The sequence below is a fragment of the Cotesia typhae genome, unplaced genomic scaffold, assembly GCF_013202065.1.
Source record: "Cotesia typhae breed Kobodo isofemale line unplaced genomic scaffold, CoteBio_Ctyphae scaffold_13, whole genome shotgun sequence".
Lineage (NCBI taxonomy): Eukaryota > Metazoa > Arthropoda > Insecta > Hymenoptera > Braconidae > Cotesia > Cotesia typhae.
The window spans coordinates 16,767,995-16,792,413 of record NW_027423774.1 but is presented as its reverse complement, the minus strand read 5'-3'; the positions used below and the strand labels follow the sequence as shown (position 1 = coordinate 16,792,413).

The 24,419-nt window shown below is 28.0% G+C and overlaps 1 protein-coding gene across 1 annotated transcript; it reads right to left on the bottom strand.

The window, feature by feature from the left end:
• Window positions 1-17,578: 17,578 nt before the first annotated feature.
• LOC141534618 (uncharacterized) lies at window positions 17,579-18,866 on the bottom strand. Its single transcript, XM_074254062.1, has 2 exons — window positions 18,854-18,866; window positions 17,579-18,757 (listed from the first exon to the last, which is right to left on the bottom strand). The coding sequence occupies exon 2, from the start codon at window positions 18,539-18,541 to the stop codon at window positions 17,795-17,797; it is 747 nt and encodes a 248-aa protein (XP_074110163.1). The 5' UTR covers window positions 18,542-18,757; window positions 18,854-18,866; the 3' UTR covers window positions 17,579-17,794.
• Between the last annotated feature and the right edge of the window lie 5,553 nt (window positions 18,867-24,419).

Genomic DNA, 24,419 nt, shown 5'->3' with positions numbered 1-24,419 from the left:
AAGAACTAAATTTTTTGGAGCAAGGACTAAATTTTCTCAAAACAAAAAGATTTTCTTGACTTAAATAAAGTTTCTTGGATCAAGATACGTATTTCTTAAAGCAAGGGAATATATTTTGTTGAAACAAGTGAAATTTCTTGTGTCAAAAAAAATTTTTTTTTTCGCTCAAATCATAATTCGGAAGAAAAATATTTTCTCGGCTCAAGTGAACCTTTTTTTCTGTGTAATGAAGAATTTTGTCGCAATTATTGACATTTTAAAATAATAATCAGTTTGTACATACAGTTCGGGTTTATGTTTATATTTACTTTAAATAAACATTAATACGTATATTTAACGTGTTTAATAATTACCATGATAAAGATCTCATGCACTGTGAGAAAATTTACATACATATGCAGATACAGCACACATATACATGTGTACGGGGTATATATGTATCATTTTACGTTGGCAATACGTGACCTGTTTTAAGCGCGTGATTCACGATGTACCAACGAAAAACAGGCTCTATCCATGTTAAACCCAATGAAAATGTCGAATTCCGTGTATATACATATATGTATAATGTGTACATATGCCGTAGACTTATGCTGCAGATTTATGAGAATTTTCAAAGGTCGTAATCGTACTCTTTGTTTAATCATGTTAAATATATATGAATTTAAATTCTCCGTAATTTTTTTTTTATACATAAATATTGTATGTAATTACCGATGACGATGATTAATTTACACCATTTAATTTTAATACCAATTTCTCACAGTGCAAGATTATCAACAGTTATTTATGCATTTTCATAATTTATTATTTTTTTTTCTTTATAAAAATTAAAAAATAATGTAGCTATTTAATGTATTATAAAAATTGAAAATGCTCAAATGAAAATTTTAAAATAATCGAGTGCCTGAATTTTAAAATTAACAATTACAATAATGTATAGTAATGATATTAATCTATTTATTTTTTTAAATATTTTTAATTAGAAAAAATTTGATGATTTTTTGTTGAAATAATATTAACAAATCGAAATTATTAATTTGAAAATTTTTAATTGCAACAAAAAATCATCGAATTGATAAGTTTTAAATACTCTGAGAGTTAAATTGAAGAGAAAAATTTTTAGACTAAAAATGCCAAATTGTAAAAAAATGAATGTATTAATTGACAATTTGCTTAGGTAATTATATTTAATTAGTTTTGTGAGTTAAGTAGTAAAAGCCATACGGTATCTTTGAGTCTAATCGGGAGTAAAGAATGGGAAGTGTTAAGTACTAAAGCTCTCTTAAGCAAAACGATGTGCAGCTAAATTGACGCTTTTACATAATGGAATCGTAAACTGACCGGACTATAATATGTACTAGTATACTTACTGGGTATGCTTATACACTTAAAACATATATGTATATATATGTGATGTTATGTTAACCCATCGCATTAACCGCTTATATATTCTGTCTTTACTATCCGTAGTTACACCACCGACGCGCTCTTAACGAGACTTATAACTTATTACGATCAAATCTTCTTAGTATAACCAAGATTAAATGAAACACCATTTTGAAGAAAACTTTTTTTTTGTTTGCTCAAAACGTTTACTTAGAAGACGAATGATTATTTTTTTTTCCTTCATTAAACTATTTTTTTTTTATTACGCCTGTGAAGTTGATGGAAAACTAAATTTAAAGAAAAATAAATTTACATTACTCAAAAAAAATAAGTAAGTTCCTCAAAATAGATGTGAAAAAATGTTTAGAATAATTACAATTAATTAATTAATCCTTTGAATGTAAAACATTGTAACATTTTAAGAAAATTGAAGTTTGCAACAAAAAAAAATGAGTCCGATTTCTTATTGGTTAACTTTAAAAATCAGAACTTACTATTGGCGGTCCAACAACCTGAAGTTATCTACGTATTAACCATGAAAATATCGACACGCATGTGCAGTAAATTTCTAATTTTAACGAGAATTAGCGATGTAAAATGACCGTCATTTAGAGTTTTGGTCACAAGACGGTCCACTGACCGTCACACAGTTTTTTTGTCAATGTCCGTCATGTTATGACCGTCAGATATTTTTTTGTCACAAATTAGGTCAGTCACATCTAGCTAGATGATCCCTGACGGTTTTTTGAATAAAAAAAAAAAATTTTTGCAACTTAGAAATTTAACTCTTGAATTAAACAGTTAAGGTAGTACCTCCGCGAAAAGTATGTTTCAAGAAACTTATAGAATTTTCTTTTTCGAACGATAAATATATATTAATAATTCACTATCAAAAGTTCAGATCAATGCACCGTTTTTGAGTAATTAATTTTCCAAATTGCATTTTTTACATGTAGAGGTATAGAAAGATGGTAAAGTTAGTATGAAATCTATTTGCATTACTCAAGTGGTACGGAAGATTTCATCTAACTTTACCATCTCTCTATAACTCTACGTACAAAAAATGCAATTTCGAAAATTAATTACTCAAAAACGATGCGGTGAATTGATCTGAAATTTTGGTGGTAAATTATTAATATATTTATCTTTCGATAAAAAAAATTTCATAAGTTTCTTGAAATATGCTTTTCGTGGAGGTACTACATTAAATGAAAATTTTACGAATAAAAAATAAAAATCACTAAAATTGCTTGATTTAGGCCTGTACAAATGACTTAAATGTGGTGTAGTTAGGGCTTTACTCAAAAGTCGGGAGATTTCGCTACAATTATGACGGTTCGTCATTTATGAAACGGTCAACAGACAGTCCTGTGACCCTGACGTGACAGTCAAAAAAGGACCTGACGGTCAGGCTCACATCACCAACGAGAATTTATTGGTTTGTTCCGTAATTTTTCGGCAAAATACGAAAATTGCAATTGGTTAATCTGAAATTAGAAAAAAAAATTCATTAAATCAGGAATTAAATTACAATAGAAATTTTTTATAACTTAAACGTAGAGATGCACTTAAATTTTTACCGATCTGCTTCAATTGTACAATTAAAACTATATCATCATTAACACAGTAGATAATTCTATTGCGACTAAAATATTTTAAAAAATATTAATGACTTTTTTTTAAAACAAAACTTAAAAAGACTATTCTATGAAAAATTACGGAAATTATATTTTGCAAATTAATAATTAACAATTTTACAATTTCTTGTAAAGGTGTACTAACATTTTGTATAAATTAAAATTAGCAATTTATTTATCAGAGCTACAAGAAACTAAAAATAATTGAATTAATTAATTAAATACTTAAACGTGATTTATTTATTAATTATTCGTTCGTAGTATTAATAAATCGGTGGTTAACATCTTAAGAGAGCTAATATTTTCAAAGGTACTACAAATTCGTGGTAATATGTCCATTAACGGTGTTATAGTGGTCATGTAATGTGCACACAAACTGGCACAAATTACTTTAGTACATGTACGTACTTAAAACATAACTCGGAGTAAATTACGTATGGCTACTTGCTCAATATCAAGGTCACAATCAGCGAATACTTGCCTGTATCTATGTATTTATTATTATTAACTTTACGTACTTTAATTATTACTCAAAATTATATGATTATATTGACTCAATAAATACTTATATAAACTAAAGTATTAATTTATTATAAAAATATAAAACTATTGTAAAACTTTGTTTATTAAATTTTTATAGTACTTTATTATGCTAAAAGAAAAAATAAAGTTTGACTTAACTAAAAGTGATATAAAATATTATTAATGATAATAATAATAATATTTATTTTTTCTTTTAGATAAAAATAATTTTTCCAAAGTAAGTTTATATAATATTAAATAAATTGTGTAAAGTCATGACAAATATTGAATATTATTCTATGAAATAATTTTATTGTAAATGTTATGAGATTAAAATTAATTGGTAAGATTGTAAAATATTTACTGCAGTTTTAAAAAAATACATTTACAATTTACAATGTGTAATAATATTAATGATAATAATTATAATAATATTATTTAAATACTGTTAAATATGTAAACATAAGTATATAAAATAATTATTTTGTCGCCGATAAAAAAGGATGATGAAAGTATTTTTTAAAGTAAAGTAAAGTTTAAAAAATTGTAAATTATTTTTTTTTAATTTTACCTTTTCTCTCTTTTAATCCTATTCTATAATTAATTATTGATTTAAATATCAAAGGACTATAAAATAAATTTTTATAACTCACATTTAGTTTAAATTTTCACAAATAAATTGAATATTTTAGATAAGTAGTTTTATACGTATTGAAATTGTAAAAAATTTCAAAATATTAGAATTTAAATATCTTAAAAATGCAAGAGATAAATTTGGAGAAAATTTAATTTTTTATTATTGTTGTAGTAAATTTTTAAAAAATTTTTTAAACATAAAACTTTTCTTTAGTGTAATTTAAAACGATTTATTTGTCTGCTCAACTTTAAGATTAACGATCAGATAAATAAAATACTCATTAAAAATTAGCTTAAATATAATATAAATAGTTAAAGTTGGTTTATAGAGTCAGTAAGTGAAAGTAAGCTCGACCTCTCTCCTTTTTCTCCACACATACATAATTCCAATAAATTAAAATGAATCATACATTATATTCTCTTATTAGTACAAAGTTACAGAATACGAGAATGTGATTAGACAATTAAACATAAAAATAAAATGAATGTTTTCTTTCTCGGAATAGATGAAACCATTTGCGTATGTTAACTATTGTAAGCCGCTTGTGTATGTCTCTCGTAATCGCGATTAATATTTTCAACAATAGATTTTATTTTACATTTATAGACTTAGCTCTAACTCCGCAGCTGTAGCCGTAAGTTATTTAACGATTTAGTTTATTCGAACATATGCTCGGAGAGGAAAATAAAATAAAGAGTGGAGACGGGTCGTAAATAAAAAGTAGCGGGTCGCGATCGAGAGGAAAAATCGTAAAGGCCCCCGGCGGCATTCCAATTTAAGGTGAATAGAACTGAGTAAGAACATAAGAGTATATTTTATTATATAAGAGAGATATAGCATTTAAATTTTAAATATTAACAACATTTATTGCTATTGTTAGCAATGAGAGGCTCGAGTTGAGAGCCAAAAAGGGTTAGTTGAAGATTGAGATACTAATCGTAATACAGGGACGCTCGGGATAGAGGGCGCTTTACTTTTATTATAGATATAATACGCTTATGGACATCGGATAAACCCTTTTGAATCAGATTTCTACTGGGAATGTGGTAAGTATCGAGGAGGTTTGTGGTTTGTTGAGCAAGGGATGAGTTTAATATTTTAAATGCCGGTATAAATAAAATATATACATATACATATATAAAAGAGTGTATATAAGAGAGTAAGGAGTAAAGATCATTGCAAGGGACCGGTTGATTTGCACGAGAGTCTATAACGCGAGTTGTGGGCGGCTCTTCACTGATTTACGATGTTTTAATCGTACAATTAATCTAACACCTTGTTGCAACAACACCTCGACCGTGAAGTAAACCAAAGGGAGATGATAAAACGAAATATAAAAATGATAATGAGAGGATAAAAATGGAGACGGTTTTATCCGCCGGAAAGAATACTTTTATGTCTGTGTATAAATATAAATATTGTATATATGTTTATGTATTATATGTAGTGTGATGAAGAGTAGTAAAGTCTGAAGTTATGGATGACTTGAGATATATACAGACCTATCGATTATTATATTATACTCTCAGAGTAGTTCATTTCGCTCATTTTATCGGAGAACTCATGGATGTAGTATTATAGATCATTTATTATTGCACTTTGTTCAGCCGTTCTTCGTAATAAAGCTCTTCGAATAACTTTTTATTTTTTATATACTAAGAAGAAATGGTTATAATTTTGCAGCATAAATAAGTTGATTTGTGGGTAGAAATTTTGATCGATTTGAAATTGTTAGAAAGTATTTAAGCTGATTAAACAATTTTTAAGATTTATTACTTCGATTTTTTTTAATTGAAAAGAATATTTTTTTTTTTTATAATTATTAACAGCGCAAGTTGGATTTTTGGACAATGTTCAGTAGAAATAAATTTTATGCTCATACATCAGAATTTTTCTTACTTTTATGACCACTCGTTGGAGGGATTAAGATGAGTTCGCTGCGCGCGACTGTATAACAACGTACTCGATCTTCTTGAGGGCTCGCCGAACGTCAGACTCGTGATGTCACTAAGGCTAATAAAGTTTCTACTTTTCACGTATGTATTGAAAATAATTGTTACTATTTTTTAAAACCAATTGAACTGTAACAATCCGACAATTTTTAGTTTGATTGATTAAAAAATTTATTTTTTTTATGGCAGACTAGATAAAATTTTAGGAAAACTAATAAAATTTCCAGTAGACTACGATAAAATTAGTCGAAAAAAGCTTGAAAATTATCTCACCTATAAATGATAAGGCCATGCCATCCGTTCCACGGTTACCGTGAATTAAACGGTAATTTTTAGAGAAAATTTCTTTCAGTATATGGTAAGTTAATAAGTCCATCTTACGGAGCAGTTAATTGAATACCTTTTATCTTACTAACGAACATATCAATTTTTGAGAAGGTTTTTTTTTTTTCTACCAGTCTATGTACTAGTACAATAGATTACATAATATCTACAAGACTTATCTATCCTTATTGAATACATTCACCAAGATACAAATCTTTTCTTTGTAATATGACTGAAGATCATAAAAACCTTTCAGGTAAGGTACACTTGACAAAAAAATATCTTTTATGAAAATAATACTTTTTAAATTATTTTACCCGTCATATTTCATCTACTACATCTATTGCTATCGTATTTTTTGATTTTATAACAAAAATTTTTTAATCAAAATATATTTATTGATTTTATCGATGATTTTATCGGGCACAGAGAAAAAAATGTACACAGAAAAAAAAATTTATTTGAATCAAGTAAATAATTTTAAAGAGTTTAATCTTTTTGATTTGAGTTGAAAATTCCTAAACTAAGAAATTTTACTTGATTTGAGAATTTTTCATTTTTATCCAAGCTAATGAAATTCTTCAAAATTATTTTCTTGGTTTAAGAATTTTTCTCTTGCTCCAAGTTAATTTTTTTTTCTGTGTGGGAAAATTTACAATTGTCACATTGTAATCCAGAACTAAACTTTCAATATCATCAATTTCATGATTTTACTTTTACAAATTTACGATGTTATCATGCATAGTGAAAATTTGTATGTTGACTATTTTTAGTATATTATTATTATTATTTTTTTTTAGGTTTAAGATTTTAAAATTGTAAAAATATACTCTTTGTAAACTTTTTACAAGTATCGTCATTGTAAAAAAACAAAATTATTCCAATAGAGTCAAAAGAAGTTAAAAATATCTTTGTTTTTAATCTCAAAAAAATACTTAAACATTCATAAGATTCATGAAACTTTTGTTTAGGTTAATTATAATATATTTGCTTTTCTAATAAGCATAAAAAAAATATTTACCATCGTAATTTGTAGAGACATGGGTTCGTTATGATCTTTTCGTCGGCATTAGATAATTTTCTAATGATATTTCAAAGTCTTAAAAATTTTTTTAAAAAACTTCAATTGAGTAAACATTATTTTTTTTTAATGTGAAGTAAAACATCATAAATATATATGTGGCTTATATTCCATTGATAATTTTTTATCGAAAAAATTTTTAGCCTTTACACATTAGTTTTTGGGCGTACTTAAATAATATTTATTGATATTTTGTTCAGTAAGACATAATAAATCTAAATGCTGAATAGACGCAATCTAGCGCTACTAAACAAAAAATGGTGAAGCTTTAAGTTTTATTCTGTGAAGAGTACAATGAAATTCTTTTTAGTCTCACGAAGATATACTGAATATTTCATTTCAATTTTTTCTACATAAGAATTGTGGGAAATATTTAAAAGAATTTTTAATTGTTTCGAGTGTCAAAAAAAAAAAAATAAAAAAAAAACTCTAATCAGCCAGCTTAAAAAATTAAAAAGATATTCCTGAAATTTTTGAAGAGATTAGATTAAAACCTAGCAATGAATTCTATAAAATTTACAAACAATGAATTTTTAATTTATGTTAGGAATTTATTACTCACTAAGAAAAGAATAAAATTCAATTAAAAACGTTACTCTTTTATTATCTCATTATAATTTAATATCAAAAGAAAATACAAAACTTTCTTCATAATATTTATTTATGAGTAATTTATAAAAAATAAAAAGTGAACACTTTTACTTTAATACTGATTAAAATACAAAGAATAATTCATTTTTATAGTGACAGAATGAAATTTAAATAAATGAATAAATCGTAAATGGAAGAATTTTACACTGGCGAAAAAAAAAAATAAAACTAAAAATGTTCTGATAGTCATAATTGACTAAAATAGAAAACTTTAGATTAATTTATGTTTACATTCCAAAAGTATTAAGTAAAAACCAGCTTATTTAATTAATTTCCATAATTGTTAAAAATATGAAATTTGAAGATCAAAATTTATGTATCTTCGTATTTTTAAAATTGTATTAATTTATAACCTTGAACAGATTGGAATCAATTTCAAAATATTTCAAGTTGGTGTGATTAATGGAAATTAAAACCCTCCAAAATTGGAACTTAAATATCATCAGTTTTTAAGCAATGAATTTTTTAACCCACACTGGTAAAGATAATTTCACACTTGGTTCCCAAAAGTTCCAAAACTAGAATAGAAGTGATTGAGGGATCAATTTGAAAATATTTAGATTTATTAAGATCAATGCAGGTTAAAATCTCACAAAGTTTGAATTTTATTAATTAACAAGTTTTTAGGCAATTCCATTTTTGAGTTTACTTTCACACGTACAGACGTAATAAATAAATGCACGTAGTCTGAAATTTAAAATATCGAGTGGTGAAACTTAAGATTTTATATTAACTTTATCGGCTTTCAGCACATTTAAAAATTTACGAACAGCAAATTCAAAAATTAATTTTTCAAAAACGGGTGACCTCAAGCTCAAATTTTTAGTGAATTTTTAATTTGCAATGATCTCCAGTAGATATTGAAATCGTTTAGAAAATAAATCTTTTAAGTAAAGAAAAATGAAATATTTAAATAGCTAGTGATGTTCTGACTATACATGCAACGATGAGTTAGTAAGTGTACAGTGTGTACACCGAAAGTCACTGTGAATAGGCTGCTTCGAGTATCCACAGTTTATATACCAAAAATGTGAGTTGCAATATTTTACGACTGGATGGCTCTTGTGTTTGGTGACTATGGAAGTATCTGGGAGATCCAGGTTTGAATCCTGGCGCCGGCAACATGGCTGATCTGTGATCCAAACTGGCTGTAACAACTGGCTGTCACATTTATTATATTTGCACCTATTATTTGCACCTATTCGCACCTAATTATATTTGCACCTATTATTTGCACCTATTTACATTTGCACCTATTCATAAAGTTATTTAATATTCATATTTATTCAATATTCTTCTACTTTTTTATGTTTATAAATTTATACAAAAATTAAAAATACAAGAAAATAAAAAAAAAGCATTATTGACTATTTTTAGTTAAATAATGCTTGCTCAAAGCTATTTCTGTGGTTGCTAAGGGAGGCCTTATTAATTGGTGCTTGATAATTGTGATTATTCTGATCATCATCGGCGTAGTTTAAGAGGAACAGAATACTCGTCTTCGGAATATAAAAAGTCACCTAACACTTTGGCTGTCCGGTCAATTATTTTTTTCGTCGAAAAAAATTTATCTTTACTCAAAAATGTTACAGCCTTTAATTAAGAAAAAAATTTTTCTGTTTGTAAAAAAAAATGTATTGTTCTATGAAGTTTTTTTTTCAGGTATTAAAAAGAAATAACTTCTTTCAGAAGAAAAAATTGTGGATATCAAAAATGATTTATTAGAATCAAGTGCACTTTTTCGTCTCAATTAAAAAAAAAGGATTTATAGAAACTTTTCCAGTAGGCTCACGATATCTTGTTTTTTGTATACCAGAAAATTAAAACCAATTACTATTTTTACACGCTTTTTATTAGCTTCACCTGTATATTTGTTTGTATGCTTGTAACCGATTCCGCTGGGCGCAATTTTGATTCACTTTAAACGGCCAGATTTCGTTCAAACTTTGTAGATTTCTCGAGGATCAATTGCAATGCACTGAACTGATAAAAGTATTCCATTTTTCAATTTGGAAAGTAAGATTTTTGTTAATTTAGATAATTATCATCCAAAGTCGATAAGGCAGGAATCGACGTTAATTTTAATTTCCAACCATTATCTTCAGTCGATTTATCGAATATTAACAAATTTTTGAATACCAAAGAGAATTTTAATTTAACGAACTAAATAATGGTTTAAAAAAACTAAAAAACATACTTTTTATGGAAAACCAAACCAAAAAATAGAAAATAAATTTTAATAAATAGAAATTAATAATAGTGCAGATAAGAAAAAAATGTATTTGATTTTGACAAAAGGGTGGGGTGCTTTTTAAGACATTATCGAACTGATAACCCTTTTTCTCATATTTGTCAATAAAATATTTATAACTATTTACACCATGCAATCCACGCTTTTTTTAAAATCAAATACATTTTTTTCTTATTTGTACACAGAAAAAAAAATTTCTTGAACCAAGAAAATTATAAAGAAGACTGAAGTTATTTTGGAGCAAGAAGAAATTTTCTTGGCTTAATGGCTTAAAAAAATTTAACTTCGTTCAAAAAATTTCCAGTCTTCCTTAAGATTTTCTTGATTTAAGAAAATTTACGCTTGACTCAAAACTTTTTTTCTTTCTGTGTACTATTATTAATTTATATTTATTAAAATTTTTTTTCTATTTTTTCGTTTAGTTTTCAATAAAAAGCGTGTTTTTTGGTTTTTTTTTTAAACTATTATTTATTTTACTATACAACCAAGTAATTACAGTTTTGGAAATTGAAAAAATTTTTGAATTCGCTTTCATACGCTTTAATATGACAGGAATTCTTCTAGTAGGAAATCTACATCATTGATTAGTGATACTGAAGATTTCTCTCGAAGCTCATAATCTTTTGAAACCGCTACACGTATAAAAAATAAACTCAAAAATTTATTTTCCAAAAATTAGTAACCTAATTAAGCTTCTACTATTAATGAATTTTTAATTTGCATTGATCATCAGTGCAAATAAACATCATTCAGAGAACGAAATTTTCAAAATAAATGAAAATAAAAAATTTAAATGGCCAGTAAAGTACTGACCATCCATTCAACCTTGAGTAAGTAACTATACATCGACATGTACAGTGTCTAGGATGCTTTTAGCGTTTACCATTTATATACCAAAAACGTAAGTAACAACATTGAATGACTGGATAGCTCGTGTGTTTGGCGACTAGCAGAGTATCTGGGAGATCCAGGTTCAAATCCTGGCGTCGGCAACGTGGCCTACCCGTACTTAGTCAAATTTCATTCCCCTATTATTCATTTGTTGAAGATCATTAAATTAATTTCTCATTAAATTCATTAAATATAATATTTATTAATTTATTTATTTAATAGATTAATTATTATATATTCTACGTTTAGGCATTTGTACTTTTCTAAAAAAATTCTTAGTTCAATAATTGTAATTAGTTACTAGTTATTAATCAAGTAACTTTAATTAGAATTAATCAAGTAACTTTAGTTAGAATTAAGCAAGTAGCATTATTAACGAGTCTAATAACTCAAAAAATAATGCTCGCTCATCAAAGGTTCTGTGGTGCCTAAATCAAATTGCCTCTAAAAGATTGCGCAATTGATTTGTGGCTTATTAATTGTGATCCCCCACATCGTCGGCGTAGTTTAGAAGAGATAGAATACCCGGCTTCTGGATATGAGAAGTCGCTCAGCACATCAGCTGTTCGGTCAATTATTTTTTTTATTCTACGATCATAAAAATCTTAGTACCGAATATGAAAATTCCGTTTCCTTTACTGTTTTTGAATTTTGGTATTGTTGCTCCTTTCATCATATTTATAAATTATTCATACACTTCATTACTTTTCAAAAATTTTGGAACATTTTTGAGCTCGAATTAATACTAAGCTCTCATTAGGGTGTTCCAAAATGTAACTTCGATGATGGACCTCTCAAAATTAGAATTTTGGGTTCCGCTTTTAATATGAGTTGTGTTTAGGCATTTCCTGACATATTTTGAGCGTAAAAAATGTATTTGATATTCAGAGAATTTTTTACAGAAGCTTTTTTTGGATACTTTCGGCCAAATTTTGAAATTTCAGTGGAAATGTCCAAACAAAGCTTTTGTTAAAAAATTCTCTGAGTATCAAATAAATTCCTTATATATATAAATATATATAAATCATTTTAATTTAAATTTGGTTTAGTAGTTAATTAAATTAAAAATCTATCTCAAATAAGTTTCTCAAATTTTAAAAATTAAATAAATCAGAAATAAATTCGTACGTAATTCCAATATTTTACCCTTTATGAATGCTAATTTGAAACAAATTTCTATCTCTATTTGATCATAAGATAGTGAGTGACCATTGTTTATAAATTGAGAATAATTTATGGAAAAAGCAAAAATTTTTTTTCATCATTGCGTTTAAGAAGGTTCAACTGATCACCAAAAAATTCAGCGTAAACAAAAAATTTGAATTTACGATTTTACAGAAGTGTAAAGTTGATGCTTATTTTGAGACCCCAAAAAACCCTGTTTTTAAATCTTTTATTGTTTATATTTCTTGTCAAAAATTTTTTACAAATTAGCAATTTTGGATAGAGTTACATAAAACTTTGACTCATCGATAGATATGTGTCATATTTCAATGACATTTTTAAAATATAAGTTACTCGCGTTTTAAAAAAATAGTCTATTCTTTTTGACTATATAGTAGGAGATTCGAAACATTATTTTGATTTTAAAAATTAACTTTCTTATAAAGAGACGATTTACTGATTATGCGCCACTTGTCGGAGATTTTCAATCCTGCTTTGGTCAAAAATTGATATTTAGACATATATGACCTATCAGGCTTCATATGAGCATATAAAGTCATATCAAGACATACCATACTAAATATAAATATATTGAATCATTTAGAAAATTTTTTTACAGGCATTAAGATAAATTTTTCATAAATAAATCAATAAACTAGTAAGCAAATGTTTTCCTTATCAAACAATCGTAACCACAATACTAGACGGTGTGGTGATACAAAGTAAGTTCAAGCGAGAACAATAAAATATGTATTAATATGATAGAGAAAAAGAGAGTAATAGTGGTAATAAAAGGCAGGAGCATTGTAATATAAGTAAGGAGAGGAGAAAGATCGTGTGTATATGAGTACATGGAAAGGTAGAGTCGAAAGGTCGAGTCATTAATGATACGGATAAAGGGCGAGGCGAGGCGCGAATACCGTCGTCGGTGGGTATACGCGCGAAGCCGGCCCTGAAGTTGCCGATATAAATCCGAAGGTTAACGGGTACGCTCGAATTATGGAAACCAAAGATAAAAGGTAATCGCCGAGGGCTTAGGCAACGACCAGGACTATACTGCCGTCCCCACTTGTGCTCAGTGTACACACGGCAAATTCTTTAAATTTTCATTCGACATCTAATATCTACCATCTAATATTTCTTATATAACAGCTATTATTATTATCATTATAATTATCATCGTAATCTCAGTCTTTGATTGTGATTACTGGCTTCAATTAATCTATAATTGGTGATACGATCAAAAGGACAGTATTCAAATTTACAATTAATTTAAATTCTTGCATAAGAAAATTTAAAATAAATTGGATAATTTACTGTCAGGCCTTAAGCGAACGATTCAAATCGAATGGTGTACAAGCGATTAAATTAATTAGCAATCTGTATAAACAATCGATCGGAAGATACGGGAAAGGGTGAAGTATAAATAAAGTAAAGATTTTAAAAATAAACAAAGTAATAAGCAAGCGGGAACTTTACCACGTTTTGTATACGCAGTTGATTCGAGACTCAAGTCAATTGGAGAGATCTCTCTTTCTTATATTACTGTACAGTGTACAGTGTACAGAATAGTGGTAATAATGTCCACACTACTACTAACTAATGCTTTATTGCGTTTAGCTCGATACAACTAAACGTACGCAGTATTGTCTTAGGTACACTACGGAAAACAAGTAAAGGCACCCCCGCAAGAATGATCGCGCGTGCTCGCCTGTTGGACCAAGGACAACAACATTCTCCGCGAAACTAATTGCCAGGTAAATATATAGTATATATACCTACGTTTGTAAATACACACATATTCAGGAAGATATTTGTGTATATATAGATTAAACATCCACACCATCAAGCAATTTATTGCTACGTCTTTGTGTTAAAAACATAGAATGAACCTTAATGTTGTCTTGGATTTATAATAATAATTATAATTAGTTATTTATTAACTTTCATTATCAGTTGCGGCTAATTCGTTGAAGGTTCACTATTAAATTAATGTCACTGGTCCTTATTTATCGCCAATAAATAATTATTTCTGGGAGAAATTTTTAGTCTTTAGACTGATACGATTTATTTAGGAGTCATAAGTCAGTAAAATATTTTTAATCTTTTTTTATAAGCGATTTATGCTGTTTTGAAATAGAATATTATTGCAAAAATAACATCAGATGAAGTTAAAATAAAAGATTTTTTATCTTTTTCAATCCTTTTAAAAATATTCTAAAAGGTGAAGAATATAGGAAAAATAAAGCACTCTCTGATGCTTCGCTTCATGAGTCGTGCAATCAATTATATTGCTGGCTTTTAAAGTAAAAATAAATTTGGTATACTCGATAGGTGATACTAAGAATTGTGACAAGCATTAATTATTCAGGTTGTATGGATAACTTAACAAATTGTAACTTAATTTATTTTTAACTCTTTTGTGATGTTCTCAAAGATGTTAATTTATTTTCTAAATGTTTAGGCGTTAAATTGTCAAGATTTTTGTGAAAATATCTTGAATAGTATTTGTACTTTTTTAAATTTAATAGAGAAAATCATGTATCATAAATACTTTGCACCACTAGATATGAGAATGATACATAGTATCATAAATACTTTGCACCACTAGATATGAGAATGATACATAACATGAAACGCTTCGTGAAATGAAGCATGCAATTTGGTGAATTTAATTCGGAAATCATTATATTTAATTTCATAATGAATGTTGCACTCTTTTAACATGATTTTTGTGTGTGTTTATTCGAAAATAGGCCATTAAACGAAGCTTTTTATTTAGATGTGTCTTTTTTTCATGGATTCTGTGTGTGTTGATGCGAAAATATTTTGATTATAATATTTTGTCGTTCTGTTATTTTATTATTTGGTTATTTCGTTACATGGTTATAATGTCGTTCGGTTATTTTGTCCGCAGTTATTTTATGATCCGGTTATTTTGACTAAACCAATTTTTGTTTAATATGAAATGTAAATTGATGTACACTTTTCCGAGAAAAAATGAAAAATTGACAAATTATAATAAATTTTTTTTACATTCTCATTTATAGCCTAATATGGGCCATATCAGAAAATATTATCACATATTGATCTATGCCAATAAAAGGATGGTCTTTAATAAATAATTTGTTACTCAAATATGTTCTTTACTGCAATGAACCATCAATTAAATTTCAATTAATCTTTGATAAGTGTTGAAGGAGTACAGTTTATAATATAAAAATAATTTAAATGATTTATAATTTGATAGCATCTGAAGAAAAATGTGAAATTTGATATTGAAAATGAGTACGATAGAGTTACTTGAGGCATCGTCGGTGTGGGTAATATAAAAGTGAATAAAAGATTGTAGGCAAAGGTGCAAAGGATCTGAGAATTTAGTGTTTTTAAAAATAGTTAGATAAAACGTAGAGTACTGTAGTCTGTAGTGAAGCGAGTCGGGGGGCGATTGACGCGGCCTGCGGTGCCGCTTGGGTACAAACGTTGTAATCCATCGGTCCTCAAGACTATGGTCAGTGCATCGGAGTATTTTCCGCGAGTAGTAAGAAAGACGAGGGATAGAGTGAATAAAAATTTTATGAAAGAAAATAAAAATCTAAAATAAAGATAAAAAAAAGCGTAGTGGAGAAAATGAAATTGAAATTACAGTGGTTGGGACACGACCGCTCGGGATAATGGCCAGTAATGATGCTCTCTCTTTTATATCTTTACCTATCAAATCCCTCATTTGGTGGTAGTTTTATCATTTTTCACCGATAATATGTATACTATATACTACTATTTCATATCTACTCATATATATCCTTCTCTTGTTTCTTTACATTGTTAGAACCAGATTAAAATGTCTATCGTCTCGTTAAATCGCCGATTCAACCGAGGATAATTCATGACCGTTTATGTTCTCTAAGTTATATACACTTATTTTATTTATATGCTCTTATTTAAATTTATTATTATCATTATTTTAGAATTGAATGATAGTACAGGGCAGGTAAGGCATATTCTAATCTGTAAATTGATTGGTATCAATATTTTAATCATTATATTAACGTTTATTATCGTGGGAAGCAAGTATTTTACATTGAACCATATTTTTAATTTGGATAAAATTATATTCAAATGATAACAATCTTAATTTATCTTAACTTAATACCTATTGGCAATGAGTATTACTGAGAAAAAAAATTTTTTATTTTTCAGTTGATCAATCGATTCATGATCTGATGTACTTTTATATTATTGATTGACAGATATATTGATCATTAATCGATAGCTTAAGATCTTTTCTTATTTAAATACATTTTGAATCCATGCACAACAGCGCTCATTGGTTAAGTTGAATTTTTCTTCTAGTTTTAGATACTTTCAAAATAAATTGTAAATATGATATTGCTAATAATATACAAAAAAAAATTCCTTCAAAAATTTTTTATTATGTGTTGATTATTATTGAACAATATATTATACCAAAACAGATGGACAGTGGTCTCGTAACGGATAATTTTAACCATCGCGAAACGATTTTCTCACCGATATCTAATTAGATAAACATTAGATAAACTCGCAAATATCTAATTAGATAAACAAGTTAAAATTGATAATTTTCAATTATTTATAAACATTCCAAAATAAATGGAAAAAAAAAAATTAAAAAATAGTTTTTAATTAACCTAGAAATCAATTAAGGGGGATAGCCACTGTGACGCTGGAAAAAATAGGCAATTTTCGGGAATTTTTTTTACTAGGATAATAAAGGAATTTGGGGATCGGGTTTTTTTTGTTTTATAAAGTATATGTTGAGGATAATTCTCCTAAATTTTTATTCAAAAATATTTTGTTATCACAAAGTTATAAACATTTTTGTAGAGCACCAAAAAAATTTCCCCCTCCATTGCCGGTACTGTAACTCAAAAACGGATTATCTGAAACAAAAAAACCAAACGGCATTTTAATCTATAGGAATGTCGCTATCGTCGCACGTAGGGGATTTTGAAAATTTTGATTTGAGAAAAAATGGCGCCATATTGAAAATTTTTTCGTCTTTTTCCTCATTTTTTGGACTCAAACAGCCTTAAAAATCTTAAAAATTAAAATTTTCAAAATCCCCTACGTGCGACGATAGCCACTAAGTAGACGAATACGGGGAAACAAAAAAATTGAGAATCGGTTCATATTTACGAAAGTTACAGTACCGGAAAGTTTGAAAAAAGTCGTTTTGAGAAAAACGCGAGTAAAGTTTTAAGAAGATTCTCGCAACTTTAAAATCTAGTCTTTCACAAAATATTCATACTCACATCAAACTATCAAGTCCTGGGCCATATGAGGGTTCTTCCTCCTTATCTTTAGTATTGACCTTGACTTTTTTATTTTTTTACTGGCCGTTTCCATGCGGCTTTCAGCAGCTTTAACCCGAGTAGCGTCGCGCTCAGCGCAGTATGAGTAGAGTGTTGGTCCTACTTTAACATCGAGATTCTCTAATATCTTCAGAGTTGCTAGAGCCCCATCATTGAATGTAATTGTTGAAATATATAAAGCTATTTCAACAATAAGGGAATAAGAAGAATTTGTTTTTGGGGCGAGCTGCCACACTAATGCATTGAAGCTTTCATTATTATTTTGTGTAAACCCACCGACACATCGTTCCAATAACTCTGGATTCGATAGATCTTCATAAATCGGTATTAAAGCTTCCGCAATATCCGCAGGAAGTGGTGGTTTTTCAACTAATGAGTCCAAAGTATTTGTTGCCACAGCTTTTTGAAATTGACACCACGAATTTGCACCTTCAGGACAAAGAAAATGCTGCGGATCTTCGGGTGATGAAAACTTGTGATAAAATGTTTGCCAAATAGCATTATACATCTCATCAACATCATTAGAATGACGTCTGATTGCTAAACCATAATACTTTGTAAATTCATTAATTGCTTTGTCCGTTAATCGACCTTTCCCACCTAAACTTTTCTGTGTATTTTCTTCTTTTCCTGTTTTTGTCTTCTTGTTAGTTCGTTGCTTCTTCAAAGCCCTTAGTCGACTGCCCATTCGTTTTTGCACGTGATTAATACATTCCTTTTTTTTTTATCTTCACCATGTCCCCATACGGTTTAGCATCACAAATATTTTTATACGTTTTAGTGTCACCATCACCTATATAGTTTACATACTTAACGTTATGTAATAACTCTGATCGCATAAACATCTCTTTTATTCCATCTACCTCCATTTGTCCAGAAGAATTTTCATGGTTTATTGGACAGTCTAGAGCATGGTCTTGCATAAATTGATCGTATTCAGCTGTTCCTTTTTTGAGCTCATTAGCGCACACATCTTACAATAACTGGATTTCATACTTACATCTACGATTTTGCCAGTGAAGTAACCAATTAGAGAAGATATACCAAATGAAGATTTAAACCCTCTTTTCTTCCAACTACCGTCACCGGAGACAGAAATTCCAGGAATGTCATTGGATTTTAAATGCTTGCAGGTTTCTTGGATTTCTTCTTTAGCAGCTTTTTTCAACACTAAATCACAACAGTTTCTAGCTGCATTTCTGATTTGTGTGACCAGACGATCGTAAAAGCTATGGAACATTGGTCGTGGTAAATCCATGAAAGCACAAAATCTTTCAGCTCCAGATAACCCAATACCAATTATCCGCATTGCAAAGATGAAACGGCGATTAATTTCATACGCATTCTTGATGAGTGGACATGAATTTATCAAAACTGGATCACATTTTTGCAATTCACAACTAGTTTAAAACCTAATCCTCGAATACTTGTCTCAGTAAAGTTTACATCACCACCACACTTTTTACACGATACACAGCCACTTAGTAAATTAAATATCGAAAAAAAATTTATAATTTTGTAGCTAATACTCGAATCAATTGTACAATCAGATTTTTGTGATAATTTCCTCTTGGAAGCACTATCACGTCGTTGAGAGCCAGTATTTTTTTCAGTTTCATATCTGTTGAGCGGTCGATTAAATTTTTTCCTGTCGTTTGGCAGTTTTCTTTCGTTTTTAATAACTTTACTTTGTTTACGATCCATTATTTAACAAATTTTTTTGTTAAATAAACAAAAAAAAAGATCAGAAGATTTAAAAAAAATAAGTAAGTAAACAATAACGAGTACACTAAGAAACTCAATAAATTAAAGAACGAGTGTGTATTCATACAAAACAACTAAACTTAACTGTCAAACTAAACTTAAAAGTCAAATAATTGTAACGGTTGACAATCGTGAGGGAAAACAATCGCCAACCCGTACGAATCAAAGACGGAGCGAGCAGGCGACGTTTTCGTCGAAGCGCCGCGCGTAAAACGGTCAATCGACGCGCTCTTATAAAAATGACTATAACTCGAAAACTATTCGGAATTTTTCTATAAAATTTGAAATACATAATTTTGAATATATAAACTTCAGTTTAATGAAAAAAAAAAAAAATTTTTTTTCCGAAATTTTACAGTGGCTATCCCCCTTAACATAAAAAACGGCTCAAAATACCCGCATGGAAAAATAAATACGAATATATATTTTTACATATATTTTTTTTGAGCTAAATATATGTAAACTTATATTTCGCAATAGATAATAGAATATATATCTACATATATGCTCGCATATATAAATATATATGTCTAGATTTACACAGAAAAAAATTTAACTTCAGTCAAGTAAATGATTTTGAAGAATTTCACCTTCTTGATTTGAGTAAAAAAGTTCTTATTACTAAGAAATTTTTTTTTCAGGCTTATTTGTAGAAAATCATTGAAAAAAAGGTAATTGCACGTCTTTAACGATACCATAAAAAAGTACAAATGAAATCTAAGACCGTTCCGATGGAACTTTATTTAGCTGAAAGAAAAACTATTTTAATCGTGAAGATATGTTCGTCACTAAATTTTCTTCATTCTTTTAACTTCGATGAAATTCGTTTAAAATTAACTAAACATTTCACTAACTTGATGAAAATTTTCCAAATTTAGTAATGATAAAATAAGAAAAGCACCAAGAATTTCGTGAAAAATACCTATCGACGTAAATACTTTTTTGAAGCAAGCATCACATTTTAACTGGAAGTTAAAATGTAAAATATACTTTTCAATCCTGTGAAAAAATCATTATGCCGTCAAATCATAGTACACACTTGATGTGTCTTGAAATAACGCACTAAATTACACACGGTTTTGAAGTTAATCTTGCCATCCGTTTTGTTGTTTCTTTATTCTTTTCTGAGATCTTATTAAATTATTTTAATCACAGTTCTCTAAAATATTACTCAATCTTTTGTTAAAAGTGTGCTCAGTTATATTGCTCCCCTTAAATTGAGTTAAAAAGCTATCGAAAAAGCTGATCTTAAAAAATATCAAAAACTTTTTGCAAAAACACAGGAAATGATAAATAATTAAACAAAAAATACAGTTATATTATAATTAACACTGCAGCCTTAACTACCAAAACAAGACAAATAAAATATCTACGTAGCAAGTAAAGAGATGTAATTTTCTCCTAAAATCAGATTAAAACTGCATGCATCTCCAGTCGCATCATATCATTAAATCAAGCGAAATCATAAAATCAACAATAAGACATTTTTTTTAACATTATAGTGAAATATTTCCACTGACAAAAAATAATGTTCATAAATCTGGTACAATATCACCGATACAGTGAATGTTAATTGCAATAACCAAAGAGTCTGAAAGAGCCATAAATTATGACAGAACATAACTCAATGTAATAAATAGTAATTGTCAATGAATGATCAGGAAAGTCGTGTTAACATTTCAACAAATTATTATTATTAATAATATAAGTGAAATATTATTCGCATAAATGCAATAGTAATGTTAATGATTTTTTACAATATGAATATTTACAGCAAGTTATAGTTATAACTTATAACATATAACAATATCGGTTAGCAGTTACAATATATGATATATTAACGATACAGAAAGTAAATTCCCCAATCAGAGTACGTGTTAAAATTTAACAATATAAATATAAAAGTTAAAAGAATGTTAACTTTTATTATTATTATTTTTATGGCTGTAACAATTATTCTTATCTGGCACGGGTTTAAAATAATAAGTGTTGGATTTGAATTGTCTATAAAAGGGCGGCAAAAATAGGTTTATATAATGTTAAACAGAGTGGGATCGGTATCATCGTGCAGCTGCCAGGGATTCCCGACATACGAACGCGAACATAAATCCAAATTAGCGGTAACATATCGCTTGCGACCGACGGTACACACGATCGATCGGATGTATCTCCTCGGAGTACATACTATTTTCACGACTTTTAAACATAACACCTTTAGAATAGATTTTAAATCGTATGTGAGACTATCAACACAATCGTATCCACCTGTGTGGATTTTATTATATACATAGTCTACATATAATACACAATATTGTTCGTTGGTAAGTGGTAAGTATCCTCGGAAATGAGAATAGATCGTGGATTTGAGGCTTTATATGGATAACAGTAGACTCCATCTCTTTTGAAGAACCAAATCATCAATATTTAATGACTGTTATATTGAAATTCCAAACAATCTTACACATTTTCACGGCGTGTAGCTCGTAAAATTAATAATCTACCTTATTATATTCATTATTGAAGTTATACTTCTTTAGGCGCGTTATGAAAAATTGATGAGAGTGAAATTTTACGATGCGCGCGCACACCGTGACACAAAATTAACAGAAATGAAGTTGCCCACTAAATTGCTCATTAAGTTGAGGAAAAAATGCTACCAACAAAACAGAAATAGAACCTCTATTAGTGGCGCATGTTGGCACGCACGCCGCTTGTGTTCACTGTGTATTTATATTTATATTATTTATCCACATGCTTTGAGTTTCTACATTTAAAACACGTGTTATAATCAGAAGTGATTTGAATTAAATATTTAAATCAATACTAATTAATATTAGAAAATATTTGTGAAAAAACAGTGCTCATCAACCTTCCTAAGTGCTCCAATACAATTTAGATTAACTCTATCTGTATGTATTACTTAGTAATATAAATGACAAAATTATTATTTAATATAATTCATACTAAATATTATTAAATTATTAACGTTAAATATTTATTATTAATTATTTAATATTTAAAAAAAAAAAAGAAATAAATTTAATAAAACATTAAGTGAAAAATTTGTGATAAAAAATTAAAATTGAACATCAAATTTAAATATTAATTTCTAATATTTATTATTAAATTGAGTGAATAATATAATAAAATAATTAATAATTAATAATAATAAACATAATTTAAAAACAACATTCGAATAATAATAGAATTTATGTTACACTTAATGTAAGAGAATAATAATAAATATTTATTTATTTAATTTTTCAAATGTAAACTGAACTTTATTGACTATAATAACTCCTTTTCCAGTCTTGGATTATTTTATTGTAATTAATTATTTGCATACAATCAAAAACTATTTTTTTTTTAATGTTAAAAGTATTAAAAAACTATTAAAATTATTATGCCAAAGAAGTATAACTTCTTACACGTGTACATAAGTACACGCACCCTTTTTTTATTTATTACTCGTTCCTTCTTGTTAAAAGAAATTAATTTCATTTCATAGATCGTCCATTAGAATTTTAACATTTACTGGAATTCTTATTTATCTTTTATACAATTTCCTATGAAATTTTAAAAAGTATCTTTTAAATGTTTAGTTATCCTTTCTCTTTAAATTCATCTGAGGCTATCACACGTTGGTAAAAACGGTCTCATGTCTTCTACTTACCACCGACTTCTTTTAATTTCTTTATTCTCGACTTGTAATCATAATTTACAAATTTCATTAATTTTGGGTAGACATCAGTAGCCCACAATCCGATTACCCAGATCCAACATTGGACAGAATAATTTTACCAGAATTGCGCTTACCCAGATTTCTGAAATACAGTACATCGTTTACCCAGACATCCATTTACCCAGAGTTTCTCTTACCCAGGTATCCGTTAGCGCAGAAGATCGTTTACACAGGCATCCATTCACACAGGTTTCTTTTGCCCAGACTTTTGAATTTTATCTTGGTAGTTCAATACAATTATAGTAGATGGCGACAACATGATCAATTTATAGTTATTTTTAACTAAATAATAAAAATCAAATGAATTAACCTTTAATAAATGTATATTTAATTATTAAGATAATAAGAGTACACCTCAATAATATTAATCTGATAAATAAATAAATAATGCACAGTATTTTTCTCGTGGCGGTTGAGATGGAAAATTATAATAATAATTAAGTTAAAGTTTGCCATCCACATGTTCCATTGATAGCTGGTAGAGGCGTGACTGAGTTTGTAGAACCGCCATAAATTATGATTTAAAATTCATAAATGCTGAAAAAATTTTTAAATCAACACTGGTTGCTGGGACAATGGAAAAACTTGATTTCAAGGTTAGGACCGATGTGCCAGTGCAATCAACTCATTATAATATCAACTCAGAAGGGAATGACATTTATGTTGAACAATTATCACAAGAAAATGAAAATAATTAATCGTTAATTATATCTAAAAATTTCAATTTGGACTACTTGTTTTATTTGTTCAATTAATTTGTTTAATTTGTTCAATTAATTTCTTTTCTGTGTTATTGATAATGAATAAAAAAAATTATAACATTATAATATAATAATAATGATAATAATAATAATAATAATAATAATAATAATAATAATTACTTACCGATTTTATTGTGGTTCAATTTTAAATTATCCTCTAAATAATTAGTTCGCTCCATTTAATAAAAACTTTAACTAACACACTTTATTGTCACTGTGGTAACCGTGACATTACCCAAACGCTCTCTCAGATTCGGCTCCTCTTTTGGCTACCAACCTATTTCATAATTTTAAATCAT